A 15356-nucleotide genomic window follows, 5' to 3' on the forward strand; every position below is an offset into this window, starting at 1 on the left:
ACCTAAGACTTTTGTACTTCATGCCTGATGGTGTAGTAGTGAGATGGAGGCATGGTCTGGGTGGTGGGGTCTCTTTATTAGTTGGTTGTTCATTTCCTTCCACAGTTGCTGCCTGATCTGCTGAGTTCCTTCAGCACATTCTACTTTAGAATATAGAACATAGAACAGTACAGGCCCTCTGGTTCACAATGTTTTGCTGACCTTGTAACCTACTGTAAGATCAATCTAATCCTTCCAGCCTACTGAGTCCTCCATTTTACAATTTTATCCATATCCTGCCCCAGTTTCATTGTTCGAAGTGCCAAGGGTCAGTGGGTAATGCTTTCAGCACTGAGTCAGGAGACTGGGGGTTCAAATCCCCCTCAAGAAACTTAATGCACAGATCTACAGGCTGATGTGTTGGTGCACAATCAGGGATGCAGTCCTTCAGTAAACATCATCCCAGCCAGCCTGTCATGAACCAACCCTCGTGGCTGGATATTAAAGATCTTGCGGAAGTATTTTATGAGAGAGGTGGATTTTCCCTCAGGGTGCTGGCCAATGCCAATTGCCCAATCAATGTGACTAAAGGATGCATTATCAATAGTTATCCTGACACAGATCAGCACATTGCAGAGACCAGCCTCTCCTCCGTGAATTCTGTCTACACTTGCTGCCTTGCTGAAGCAGCAAGACAATGAAACTCCCCACCTACTCTGGACATTCTCTCTTCTACACTCTCCTATGGGACGGATACAAAAGCCTGAAAGCATGTACCACCAGACTCTAAGACAGCTTCTATCCCTTTGCTACTAGACCTTTCAATGGTCTCCTATGTTTTTTTTTAATCACACCATCTACTTGCATGCAACTTTAAAGAATCTATGGACAGGGACCCCAAGATCCCTCTGTTCCTCCACACTGCTAAGAATCCTGCTATTAATCCCTTGTTCCGCCTTCGAGTTTGACCTTCCAAAGCTTTTCTGGTTTGAACTCCACCTGCCACTTCTCAGCTCCGTTCTATATCCTATCAATGCCCCGTTGTAACCAATGAGAACTGTCCACACTGCCCACAACTCCACCAACCTTCACGTCATTTACCAACTTACTAAGCCACCCATCTACTTCTTCATCCAAGTCATCTGTAAAAATTATAGAGGTATACAAAATTATGAGGGGTATAGATAGGGTTTCTCTACCAAGATTGGATGAGAGTTGCAAGGTGAAAGAGTGAAAGGTGAAATATTTAAGAAACCATCAGGGGAACTTCTTAACTGAGAGTGTAGTATGATCTGCTAGTGGAATAGATGGATGCGGCTTCAATTTCAACATTTAGCAGAAGTTTGGATAGGTACATGGATGGGAGGGGTATGGAGGGCTATGGTCTGGGGGCAGGTTGATGGGACTAGGCAGAATAATAGTTTGGCACAGACTAGATGGGCCAAAGGGCCATTTTCTATGCTGTAGTGCTCTATGACGCTATTACAACAGTGACACATTGCAGACAGGCATCAGTGATTGATAGGTGCTTCATAAAAATGCCTGTCCATTGCCCTTCCTGCCTGTGTCACAAGGTTGAACAACTTTTTTGATGAATTCATTGAGCTGCTGGGACTTACCTTGCTGGACTTGTGGTCCACGTTGAATGTAGCTATTGACCCGTTGCTGACATCCTGCCCAGATCTATTCACCAGGAACTCGGCCAATTTATTGGCCAGGTAGGTTTTCCCAGTCCCGCTGGGTCCAGAGAGTATGATCCTCCGATGTTCCAGTAGTATATTGAGATAACAGTGCATGGTGGGCTTTGGGATGAGGGCCTCAAACACCAAACTGTCCACGCTGTTCTCCGCCACACCTGCGACCAGGACAAACCACGTTCTCAGTCAGAGCAAAGCTTCGGGAAAGACCGGTCAGAGTCCAGACTCAGAGGTGGTATTAAACATGCTGTGATCAATTGGTAGCTCCCTTTTCCACTTTAGAACGTGGAACACAGAACTTCATGGCACAGTATAGGCCTGTTGGCCCAGAATGTTGTGTCGATCTTTGAACCTACTTAAGATCAATTTAACCCTTCCCTCCTACATAGCCCTTCATTTTTCTGTCAGTCATGTACCCATCTAAGAGACTACGTAACAGTTTCTTCCCCCAAGCTATCAGACTCCTCAATACCCAAAGCCTGGTCTGACACCTTACTGCCCTATTTTCCTGTTTATTATTTATTGTAATGCCTGCACTGTTTTTGTGCACTTTATGCAGTCCAGTGTAGGTCTGTAGTCTAGTGTAGCTTTCTCTGTGTTGTTTTTCTTTACATAGTTCAGTCTAGTTTTTGTACTATGTCATGTAACACCATGGTCCTGATAAACATTGTCTCATTTTTACTATGTACTGTACCAGCAGTTATGGTCAAAATGACAATAAAAGTGACTTGACTTGACTTAAATGCCCCTAATGTATCTGCCTCTGCCACCAGCACTGGCAGCGCGTTCTACACACCAACCACTCTCTATGTGAAAAATTTACCTTTGACATCCCCCCTATACTTTCCTCCAGTAGCCTTAAATTTATGTCCACTGCTACATTAGCCTTTTCTACCCTGGGAGAAAGTCTCTAGCTGTCCACCCTGTCTGTGTCTTTTATCATCTTGTACACCTCTATCAAGTCACCTCTCATCTTCCTTCGCTTCAAAGAGAAAAGTCCTAGCTCACTCAACCTATCATCATAAGACCTGCTCTCCAACCCAGACAGCATCCTGGTAAATCTCCTCTGCACCCTCTCCAACCCAGACAGCATCCCGGTAAATCTCCTCTGCACCCTCTCCAACCCAGACAGCATCCTGGTAAATCTCCTCTGCACCCTCTCCAACCCAGACAGCATCCTGGTAAATCTCCTCTGCACCCTCTCTAATCCAGGCAGCATCCTGGTCAATCTCCTCTGCACCCTCTCTAAACCTTCCACATCCTTTCTATAATAGAAACATAGAAATCTACAGCACAATACAGGCCCTTCGGCCCTCAATGTTGTACTCACCATGTAACCTACTCTAGAAACTGCCTAGAATTTCCCTACTGCACAACCCTCTATTTTTCTAAGTTCCATGTATCTATCTAAGTGTCTCTTAAAAGACCCTGTTGTATCCACCTCTACCACCTTCAATGGCAGTGCATTCCATGCACCCACCACTCTCTGTGTGTTATGGTCTGGTCTGGAGCTTGCATTCCAGTTCTTGATCCGATCCGTGGACCCTGGACTCCGGATCTTGTAGCCATCCCTCCTTTCATCCGTGAGCCCAAGTAGTCACACCTGTGGATCACCGTGGCTTGTTTAGACTCAAGGAGGCGCACCTGATGCCCATCGGCTGGCGGTGTATATAGGGGGCTCTGGGACTGAGTGGAGTTGGGGGACGGGGGTCAGGTCAGGTGAGGTCAGGTCAGGTCAGGTCAGGTCAGGTCAGGTCAGGTCATCCCATCCCATCCCATCCCATCCCATCCCATCCCATCCCATCCCATCCTATCCTACCCGTTCCTCTGGTTGCCCTGGCTTGGAGTTCCCCTTGTTAAAGATGAGTAAATCTGGCAGTCACCCTGGACCTAGGTCCCTTCCTATCCCTTGCCTCTGTCGGGCAAGCCTGACTGGACTGCTGTTGCCTGGCGGGGTCTCTGCCCCTTTCCATCCCTTGCTGCTGATGGGTTGTGCCCTGCTACCTACCCAGGTGTCCTGTGACCTGTCCAGGCCCCTGTGTTCCTGCCTGGGGGTTCCAGGCCCTGCCCATGAGTTATGCGGCCCGCCCAGTGAACTCTGGGATCCTGCCTTGCCTGAACTTTGGGATCCTCCTCCTTGCCTGAACTCTAAGACTCTCTTGGAACCCCAAAATCACCTTGAACGTCACGTCCCTCACGCACACCACGGTCACCACATCTTGTCTATTGTTTAATCGTTCCCGTCCTGCCCCTAGTACTTCAGTGCCTGTGTCCTGCACTTGGGTCCAGCCTCTTGTCCCCTTGTGACACTGTGTGAAAAACTTACCTCTGACATTCCCCTTGTACCTACTTCTAAGCACCTTAAAACTGTGCCCTCTCCTGTTAGCCATTTCAGCCCTGGGTAAAAGCCTCTGACTATCCACACGATCAATGCCTCTCAACATCTTATACACTTCTATCAGGTCACCTTTCATCCTCCGTCGCTTCAAGGAGAAAAGGCCGAGTTCACTCAACCTATTCTCATAAGGCATGCTCCCCAATCCAGGCAACATCCTTGTAAATCTCCTCTGCACCCTTTCTATGGTTCCCACGTCCTTCCTGTAATGGGGTGACCAGAACTGAACACAGTACTCCAAGTGGAGTCTAACTAATCTCTTCTACAGCTGTAACCTTAATGAGGTGATCAGACTGAATATTCCATGTGACATGTTTGGAGAGAGGCTAATATGCTACTGAAAATATTGTGAATTAAGAACTTGATAAGATTAAGGAAAAGGAGGCTAATTAAAGAAAAGGAGGCTAAACTTTCTCTACTGTTCAGTAATTGCTATCCTCGACATATAAATGTAAAAGATACAGCAAAAGCTGGGTTTGTTTTCTGTGTGCTATCTACAACACAGCACTTGATTGCAAAGCAAAAGGATCATGTTGATCATGATTATGTTTCCTGTGCGACTGGGACATCCTAGCCACGTGGTAGCATAGCGGTTAGCGTAATGTTTTACACGCCAGCTGTAAGATCGGGGTTCAATTCCCGCCACTGTAAGGATATTGTATGTTCTTCCTGTGACCACATGGGTTTCCTCTGGGTGCTCCAGGTACCCACACGTTCCAAAGATTAAGGTTAGTACATTGACACCAGAAGCATGGTAACTCTTGTGGGTCACCCCGAACACAACTTTGGACTCTGTTGATCATTGACGCAAAAAACACATTTTACTGTGTGTTTCAATGTACATGTGACAAATAAAACTAATCTTTAATCTTGAAATGCATAGTTCTATTAACCTGCCTAACTCTCACTTTTACAGTCCTGACTCTTCCTGACAATATTATTTCTCCTAACGGTCATCCCTAACTATCCGTGATATAATATCTCATAGTATTACTGGCTGACCCAGTATTGACTGTCGGCGGTGGAAGATTCCACAATTCCCTTACTCTCAGGTGCTAAAACTCTTTCCAAACTCACTCTGAAAAAGACTCATTTTCAGACTCTGCTTCCTACTCTTATAAAGCTAAGCTTTATTTGTCATATGCACATCGAAACATACAGTGAAGTTCATCGTTTGAGTTAGATCAGTTCTGCAAGGATGTGCTGGGGGCAAATGTCGCCACACTTCTGGCATCAACATAGCATGCCCACAACTCGCTAATCCCAGCCAGGAATGTGGGAGGAAAGCACAGCACCTGGAGGAAACCCACATTGTGACGGGAGTATGTATAAGCTCCTTACAGTCAATGGCGGGGATTGAACCCTGATCAGTGATGGTGCTAATCACTGCCCTGCCATGCCACCCTATCCCACTTCCCCCCTCCACCCACAAGTCTGCTTCCACTCTATTTTATTCATGCTGCCCAGTTACACCCGTGTGACAAAGTAATTTACTAACGAATACGTCTTTGGAATATGAAACCTACACGGTCATGAGTAGAACGTACAAAATCCTGACAGACTGCGTTGTGAATTAAACAGGGTCCCTGCTGCTGTAATAACGTTTCATCAACTGCTATGCTGCCGTGCTGGTCCTAACAAGCCTCTCCTTCCAGAACTTTACATGAGAGCTGTGGCTCATGAAAGGCTGCTTTCATTAACCCAAAACCAGCTGGTCGCTGAAGAGAAGGAAGATTGTCCATTACCTTTAAGATTCACTGTGATGACGTTGCTATCCCCAACCAGGTACCCACAAGGGAGAAGCTCAGGTAACTCCATGTTGTAGGATCTTACGATATCACCTACATTGTAGCTGACTATGCTGTCAGTGGACAGACCCAGGCTGGTAGACGGATCCAGACGGAAAATATACTCCTAAATTGCCACATAGAAAGGTAAAGTTTGCAGATTTAATGGAAGTTGTTAACTTAGTTACTTCAAAAAACAGAACAGAATTTATCCAGATAGAGGAAACATAACAGAACAGCCATACAAGCTTGTTCCAACATTCAGTGATTGACCTCAGCTTGACCTTTCTGCCTGTACCCTACACCTTTTATCTCTCCAATAAATCACATATCTGCCAATCTCAGTACCGGCTCAAGTGACATTGACGACCAGTTTAGTTTACTGTCATGTGCACCAGTATGGTGAGGTACAGGTGCAAGGGAAAAACTTACAGCAGCACCACAGACACATATTTACAGACAACACACAAAATACAAACTACACGTAAGTTATCCAAGACAGTGATGAAAGACTGTGCAAAACAAGTCCTTAATACAGCTTTCTGAAGGATGAAAGTCTTTTCCATCTCCATTGTAAATGACTATCCCTTAAAGACCTGATTAAAGTTAATAAAACCATGAGTGACTTTCAAAGAAAGGGAAGATGGAGGATCAGATTATTATTTAAAGCAGAGGGACTTGAGAGTGCTGAGGCATGGATCACAAAAGGTTAGTTTGCAGGTGCAACAGGCTATCAAGAAAGTAAATGGACTGTTGCCTTCCATTGCTAGAGGGATTGAATTTAAGAGTAGGTGATGCACCATCAATAACTCTCTCTGAGATGTAAAGGCGAGATATCGGCTTTTATTGACTAGAAGAAGGAACAAGCAGTGGTTGACCACCATACTACACCCTGGAGACTGAGAGGCCGGGCTCAGACCTCAATCGCCTTTATACAGGGGTCTGTGGGAGGAGCCACAGGAGCAGTCAGCAGGGGGCGTGTCCAGACAGGTATATGTAGTTCACCACAGTAGGGAAGTAATGCTGTGCTGAAAGCCCACACCAGGAATATCAAGAGCAGTTCTGATCTCACTTGAGGAAAGACGAATCGTCTTTGGAGACGGAGCGGAGGGGATTCACCAGGTTAATACTGGAGATGAGGGGGTTAGCCTATGAGGAGAGATTGAGTTGTCTGGGCCTATACTCGCTGGAGTTCAGAAGAATGAGAGGGGATCTTACAGAAACACATGATATTATAGATAAGATAGAGGAAATAAAGTTGCTTGCACTGGTGAGAGAGGCTAGTATAAGGGCACATAGCCACAAGGGCATAGCGGCCAGTGTGACACTATTACAGCTGGAGGCATCAGAGTTCGGAGTTCGGAGTTCAGTTCCAGTGTCCTCTATAAGGAGTTTGTAGGTCCTGCATGGGTTTCCTCCAGATGCTCCGGTTTCCTCTCAAAATCCAAAAACGTACCGGTTAGTAGATTAATTGGTCATCGTAAGTTGTCTTGTGTTTAGGCTAGGGTTAAATAGGTGGGCTGCTGGGTGGTCTGTGGTGCACTGTATCTCAAAAATAAATGATTTAGGAGAATAGATTTAGGATAGAGGTGAGGGGAACTGCCTTTTCCCAGAGCAGTGAATCTGTGGAGTTCTCTGCCCAGAGAGGGTGTGTAGCCTACAACATTAAATGTACTTAAGGCACAATTAGATACTGTAGGTCATCACATGGCAGAAGAATTAAGAGCTTGGGAAAAAGGCAGATAGGTGGAGCTGAGTCCACAGCCAGATCAGCCGTGATCTCATTGAATGGCGGAGCTGGCAGGACAGCCCAGAGAGCCGACTCCTGCTTCTGGTTCTTACGTTTCTTAGAAAGAGTAGACAGCTTATGTTTTTCCTATGGTCAAAATGTCAACTACCTAAGATGATTCATTTAAAGTGAGAGGGTTAAGTTCAAAAGGGGGCAAGTTTTTATACAGAGCGTGGTGGGTGCCTGGAATGAACGGCTGGGTGGCGGTGTAGGCAGATGTGATAGCGGCGTTTCAGAGGCTCTTAGAAAGACCATAAGACATAAGAGCAAAATTTGGCCCATTGAGTCTGATCTGCCATTCCATCATGCTTGATTTATTACCCCTCTCGTCCCATTCTCCAGCCTTCTCCCTGTAATCTTTAACACCCTTAGTAATCAAGAATCTATCAACCTCTTCTTTAAATATACATAATGACTTGGCCTCCATAGCTGTCTGTCACAATGAATTCTACAGATTCACTGCTGACAACTAAAAAAATTCCTCTTCATCTCTATTTCCACCACTACAGGAAACGTCCTCTCCACACCCACTCTCTTTAGGCCTTTCAATATTTGATAGGGTTCAATAAGATCCCACCCTCATTCTTCTAAACTCCAGTGAGTAAAGGCCTAGAACTATCAAAAGCTCTTCATATGTTAATCCTTACATTCCCAGAATCATTCTCGTGAATCTCTTCTGGAACCCCCTCCAATGCCAGCACATATTTTCTTACATAAGAGGCTCAAAACTGCTCACAACACTCTAAGTGTGGTCTGAACAATGCCTTATAAAGCCTCAGCATTACATCCTTGCTCTTATATTTTAGTCCTCTCAAAATAAAATTTCATTTTCCTCCCTTACCACCAACTCAGTCTGCATGTTAACATTTAGAGAGTCCTGCACAATGACTCCCAACACTCTTTGCTCCTCAAATTATTGAATCTTCTCCCCGTTTAGAAAATAGCTTATGCCTTTATTCCTTCTACCAAAGTGCATGACCATACATTTCCCTGCACTATAGTCTATCTGCCACTTCTTTGCCCATTCTTCTAATCTGATCAAGTCCTTCTGCAGACTCTCTGCTTCCTTAACACTACCTGCCCCTCTACCTGTCTTTGTATCATAGAGTCATTAGTTCATAGAGAAGTACAGCACAGAAATAGGCCCTTTTGCCCATCTATCCTGTGCAGAACCATTTAAACTGACTACTCCCATCAACCTGCATTGGGACCATAGCCCTTCATACCCCTACCATCCATGTACCTATCCAAACATCACTTAAGCATTTACGTTGAGCTTGCATGCACCACTTTCCCTGGCAGCTTGTTCCACATTCTTATGACCCTCTTAGTGAAAAAACTTCCCCTCATGTTCCCCTTAAACTTTTCACCCTTCACCCTTAACCCATGACCTCTGGTTGTAGTCCCACACAACCTCAATGGAAAAAGCCTGTTAGCTTTTACACTATCTATATCCCTCGTAATTTTGAATACCTCTATCAAATCTCCTCTTAATCGTCTACATTCCAAGGAATAAAATTCGAATCTTTTCGATCTTTCCTTATAACACAGAACCTCCAGACCCAGCAACATCCTTGTAAATTTTCTCTGTATTCTTTCAGCCTTATTTTCATCTTTCCTGTCAGTAGATGACCAAAACTGCACACAATACTCCAAATTAGGCCTCATGAATGTCTTATACAATTTCAACGTAACATTCCATCTCCTGTACTCAATACTAGGATTTATGAAGGCTGATGTGCCAAAAGGTTTCTTAACACCCTTATCTACCTGTACCACCACTTTCAATGAATTATGGACCTGTATTCCCAGATCCCTTTGTTCTTCCACACTCCCCATGTGCACTACTGTTCACTTTGTAAGACTTTCTCTGGTTGGTCATTCCAAAGTGCAACACTTCACATTTGTCTGCATTAAGTTCCATCTGCCATTTTTCAGCCTATTTTTCCAGCTGGTCCAGATCTTGCTGCAAGTCATGATAGTCTTCCTCGCTGTCACAATCCTGGTGTCACTGCAAATTTGCTCATCCAGTCAACTCCTTTATCATCCAGGTAATTGACTTAGATGATAGATAACAACAGACCCAGCACCAGCACCAGTCCCTGTGGCACACCACTAGTCACAGACCTCCAGACAGAGAGTCAACCATCTACTACCACTCTCTGGCTTCTTTCACAAAGCCAATGTCTAATCCAGTTTACTACCTCATCTTGAATGGTGAGCAACTGAACCTTCTTGACCAACCTCCCATGTGGGGCCTTGTCAAATGCCTTGCTAAAGTCCATGTAGACAACATCCACTGTCTTGCCTTCATCCATTTTCCTGGTAATTTCCTCAAAAAACTCTGTAAGATTGGTTAGACATGACCTACCACGCACAAAGCCATGCTGATTATTCTTAATCAGTCCATGTCTATCAAAATACTTATATATCTAATCCCTTCAGAATACCTTCCAATAAGTTTCCAACTACTGATGTTTATAATTCCCTGGTTTATTTTTAGAGACTTTCTTGAACAGCACAACAACATTGGGTATCCTTCAGTTCTCTGGTACCTTGTGAATGTGAATAAGTGTGAGGTTATCCACTTTGGGAATAAGAACAGGAAGGCAGATTATTATCTGAATGGTGTAGAGTTAGGTAAGGGAGAAATACAAAGAGATCTAGGAGCCCTTGTTCATCAGTCACTGAAGGGGAATGAGCAAGTGCAGCAGGCGGTGAAGAAGGCTAATGGAATGTTGACCTTTATTACAAAGGGAATTGAGTACAAGAGCAAGGAAATCCTCTTGCATTTGTACAGAGCCCTGGTGAGACCACACCTGGAGTATTGTGTACAGTTTTGGTCTCCAGGGTTAAGGAAGGACATCTGGCTGTAGAGGAAGTGCAGCGTAGATTCACGAGGTTAATTCCTGGGATGTCCAGACTGTCTTACGCAGAGAAGTTAGAGAGACTGGGCTTGTACACACTGGAATTAAGGAGATTGAGAGGGGATCTGAATGAAACATATAAGATTATTAAGGGATTGGACAAGATAGAGGCAGGAAATATGTTCCAGATGCTGGGAGAGTCCAGTACCAGAGGGCATGGTTTGAGAATAAGGGGTAGGTCATTTAGGACAGAGTTAAGGAAAAACTTCTTCTTCCAGAGAGTTGTGGGGTTCTGGAATGCACTGCCTTGGAAGGCAGTGGAGGCCAATTCTCTGGATGCTTTCAAGAAGGAGCTAGATAGGTATCTTATGGATACGGGAATCAAGGGATATGGGGACAAGGCAGGAACTGGGTATTGATAGTAGATGATCAGCCATGATCTCAAAATGGTGGTGCAGGCTCGAAGGGCCAAATGGTCTACTTCTGCACCTATTGTCTATTACCTGTCACCTAAGGATAATTTAAATATCTCTGCTAGGACCTGGCAATGCCTGCACTTGTCTCCTGCAGGGTCTGAGGGGGCACCTTGTCAGGCCCTGGAGATTATCTAGCTAGATTTACCTCAGGCCAGCAAACACTTCCACCTCTGTAATCTGTACAGGATCTATGTAGTTGATGCCACTTTGCCTCACTTCTATAGACTCTGTGTCTGTCACCTGAGTAACTACAGGCGCAAAAAAATATTTAAGCTTTCGCCCATCTTTTTTGGTTCCACACATGGATTACTATTCTGATCTTCCAGAGGACCAATTTTGTCCTTTGCAATCCTTTTGCTCTTAACACAACTGTAGAATCCCTTAGGATTCTCCTTCACCTTGTCTGCTGGAGCAACCTCATGCCTTCTTTTAGCCCTCCTGATTTCTTTCTCTTGCATTTCTTATACTCCATAAGCACCTCATTTGCTCCTACCTGCCATGCACCTCCTCTTTTTTCTTAACCAGGGGCTCAATATCTCTTGAAAACTAAGAATCCTGACACCTATTATCATTACCTTTTATTCTGACAGGGACATACAAACTTTATATTCTCATAATTTCACTTTTGAAAGCCTTCCAGTTATCAAGTATACTTTCGCCAGAAAACGACCTGTCCCAATCTGTACTTGCCAGATCTTTTCTGATACCATCAAAACTGGCTTTTCTCCAATTTAGAATCTCAACCTACCTTTTTGCATCTTTACTTTGGAATTACTGGCATTGTGATCACTGTATGCAAAGTGTTCCCCTACACAAACTGCTGTCACCTGCCCTGTCTCATTCTCTAATAGCAGAGCAAGTATCGCACATTCTCTGATTGGGACTTCTACATACTGATTAAGGAAATGTTCCTGAACACATTTGACAAACTCTATCCCATCCAGTCCTTTTACAGTTTTGGAGTCCCAGTCAATATGTGCAAAGCTAAAATCACATAATAACATCTTTATGTTTCTTGCAACAGTCTGCAATCTCTCTGCAAATTTATTCCTCTAAATCCCTCTGACTGTTGGGTTGTCTGTAACATAGTGTGGTCATACCTTTCTTATTTCTCAGTTCCACTGTAACGCCTCACTAGACGAGTTCCCCAGTTTGTCCTGACTGAGCACTGCCGTGACATTTTCACTGACTAGAAACGTCACCCATTCCCTTTAACGTCGCTCATTCTGTCGTGTCTAAACCAACAGAACCCCAGAATACTGAGCTGCCAGTCCTGCCCCTTCTGCAACCAAGTCTTCCAATGTCATTACAATGTAGTGTCTTCCCTCTCTGACTGAGCACCTCTTGATGCTCTAAACTGCTGCATATCACTGCCTCTTCTACTCAATCAGTGAACCTAAGTGATCCGGTCTGCAAATCCATCAAGACCATCATCATTGACGTATGATGTGTAAAGAAGCAGGGTACAGGAACCATAGGTTGGAAGTACAGATTAGTTTAGTTTTAGAGATTAGAACATAAAACATGGGTGAAGAATTAGGCCATTCAGCCCATCAAGTCTATTAGTCTGCCTTCTCCTAATTACCTTTATTCATCACATGTACATTGAAACATACAGTGAAATACGCTGTTTTCATCAACAACTACCACAATCTGAGGGTGTTCAAGTGTTGCCACGCTTCCAGCACCAGTGTAGCATGCCCACAACTTACTCACCCTAACCTATACATCTTTGAAACGTGGGAGGAAACCAGATCACCCAGAGGAAACCCACACAGACACGGGAAGAACGTACATTTTCCTTAAGGACAGTGGCAGGAATTGAACCTGGATGGCTGGTGCTGTAATAGTGTTACACAAACCACTACATTAACATGACACCCTGCTTAGGATACTCCATACCAGAGGAGGTGGAGCTTTATTTTTGTTTTATTTAGAGATACAGCATGGTGACAGGCCCTTCCAACAAGCCCATGCTGTCCAATTACACCCATGTGACAAATTAACCTACTGATCTGAACAGACAGCGGTCAAACTGAACCTGGGTCGCTGGCTCGGCAATAGCATTATGCTAACTGCTGTACTGCTGGGCTTTTAATTGCTAATTTAATTAATTCAGCACATTGTGGTCGAAGGGCGTGTTCTGTGCTGACCTGTTCTGTATTGATCTGCTGTTTAAATTCCATCACAGTAGCAAAATAATTTCCAATCAATTCATTAAATAAAGCTACAACAGCTTTATTTAATTAAAAGCTACAACCTCCCTCTTTTTTTGCCTAAACATGTACCTTGAACAATCGACGAATAACACCATCAAGAACATCCCACTTTGTCTTTCCACTGACTCCAATGGAGCCAATCAGATACTGAGGCGTCTTTTCATCCTGAAAGTACAGAATCACATATTATCATTACTGGCAAAGGGATGAAATGTAACTCTTGGCACAATTCTCTCCAACCCCTCTTTAGCTGTTTGGGGACTAGCAGTAAAATTTAATTTGATTAAGCTCCCATGAGGTCATTCGGAAGGTCTGGCATTCATTAGGTCTGGTCGCCTCAATATAGGAAGGATGTGGAAGCTTTACAGAGGGTGCAGAGGAGATTTACCAGGATGCTGCCTGGATTGAAGAGCATATCTTATGAGAATAGGTTCAGCAGGCTAGAGATTTTTCTCTCTGGAGTGAGAGGTGACTTGATAGAGGTGTACAAGATGATAAGAGGCATTGATAGGATGGATAGCCAGAGACATTTTCCCAGGGTGGAAATGACTAAATCAAGAGGACATAATTTTAAGGTATTTGGAGGAAAGTATAGGGAGGATGTGAGAGACAAGTTTTTTACAGCGAGTGATGGATGTGCAAAATGTGTTCCAATGCGTTCCAACTGGTGCACGCCAACCAAAGCATCCTTCCTGCTAGTCCAGGGCCATTGCCCTATTATCTTCTATTTATCCGTTATCTTCTATTTTCTATAAGATGCAGACCAGTGCCTCTCTTTACCTTGGTTCGGTTGAGCTGTTTGTTCAAACAGATCATAATCCTGACGTTACAGCATTCCTTCCGAAATTTTCCATCTGTCCCTTCGTCAAGTAGGATGTCTGCAAAAGTGAATAGTGAAATGGTATAGAATGAGGTCCCATTTAAAGGCTCCAGCCACTTAGCTACAACTTCACACACAGTGCACAGTGCACAATACTTTAAGGAGAGTAGGTTTGGAGTTGGGAAGGTTGAGAGGGGTAGACTGCATATAATTCTTGCCAGGCAATGCATGCACAAAATACTGGAGGAACTCAGCAAGTCAGGCAACATCTATGGAGGGAAATAAATAGTTGATGTATCAGGTTGTGACCCTTCACCGTGTTCAATCTTTGCTGCATTGTTTTCTCCGGTCTGACCATTGGATACACAATATAGAATGTTACTGCACAGTACAGGTGGTTTGACCCACAGTGTCGTGTCCATCTTAGATCAATCTAACCCTTCCCTCCTACATAGTCCTCTATTTTTCTATCATCTATATGCCTATCTAAGAGTTTCTTAAATGTCCCTAATGTTTCTTAAATTCTTAAAGACATTTCTTAAATGTCTTTACCACCAACCCTGGCAGGGAGTTCCATTCTCTCACCACTCTCTGTGCAAAAATACTTACCTTTGAAATTCCATCTTGTACTTTCTTCTAATCTTCTGAAAATTACACCCCCTTGTATCAACACGATTGGACCAATTTGTCACAGTCTCAGAATCAGGTCTCAGTCATCTGACATTGAGGCAAGAAACATAAGAAAGATTCTCTTCACCCACAGGGCGCTGAGTCTTTCATTGCAAAAATAAATTTATTTCAAGCGCTACAATGCTACAATAAATCACTGTGAGTTACAACAATAACTATCAGTAACTAAATTAAAATATCCACATCCTCATCTGGGTGCAGTTTATCCCATGCGGTGCCCAGCATTTCCAGAACACCTCCATAGTGACTATGCACTTGGTGTGTTCTTTGTCCAGGGATACCAAGGCACCAACATACTGCCAGGCAGTCAGCCTGGGCACTCCCTCAGCTGCCAGGGTGATGGGTCCTTGGACTCTCCATGCAAGATGGCTGTAGGATAATCCGTATCTACACCCATGCCAGCACTGAATACTATGTCTTGTTCTGTTAAAAATGTTCTTCCTCTTACCCCCTGTGTTCTCTCCCCTGCTGATAACTCTGTCCATGTACCTCTAGCTAATAGCTTCCCTTTGTCTGTGTTTATTAAATACAGACTCATGGGTTTTGAAAGCACAGGAACAGCCCCTTTGGCTGATGATGCTGCACCAATACAATGCTGAATTAAACTCTGACTTGAATTTCAAATTGAATTCTGACT

At 44.1% G+C, this 15356-nt stretch overlaps 1 protein-coding gene across 3 annotated transcripts in view; it reads right to left on the minus strand.

The window, feature by feature from the left end:
* nav3 (neuron navigator 3) overlaps positions 1 to 15356 on the minus strand; it is a 449774-nt gene that overhangs the window by 17512 nt on the left and 416906 nt on the right. For all 3 annotated transcript variants that reach the window (XM_059977545.1, XM_059977548.1, XM_059977547.1), the window contains 4 exons: positions 13990 to 14087; positions 13279 to 13374; positions 5817 to 5985; positions 1599 to 1834 (listed from right to left, as the gene is read on the minus strand). In XM_059977545.1, coding sequence (XP_059833528.1) covers positions 1599 to 1834; positions 5817 to 5985; positions 13279 to 13374; positions 13990 to 14087 — 599 coding nt within the window. The remainder of the gene's footprint in view (positions 1 to 1598; positions 1835 to 5816; positions 5986 to 13278; positions 13375 to 13989; positions 14088 to 15356) is intronic.

The sequence above is a fragment of the Hypanus sabinus genome, chromosome 8 (assembly GCF_030144855.1).
Source record: "Hypanus sabinus isolate sHypSab1 chromosome 8, sHypSab1.hap1, whole genome shotgun sequence".
Taxonomy (NCBI): Eukaryota; Metazoa; Chordata; class Chondrichthyes; order Myliobatiformes; family Dasyatidae; genus Hypanus; species Hypanus sabinus.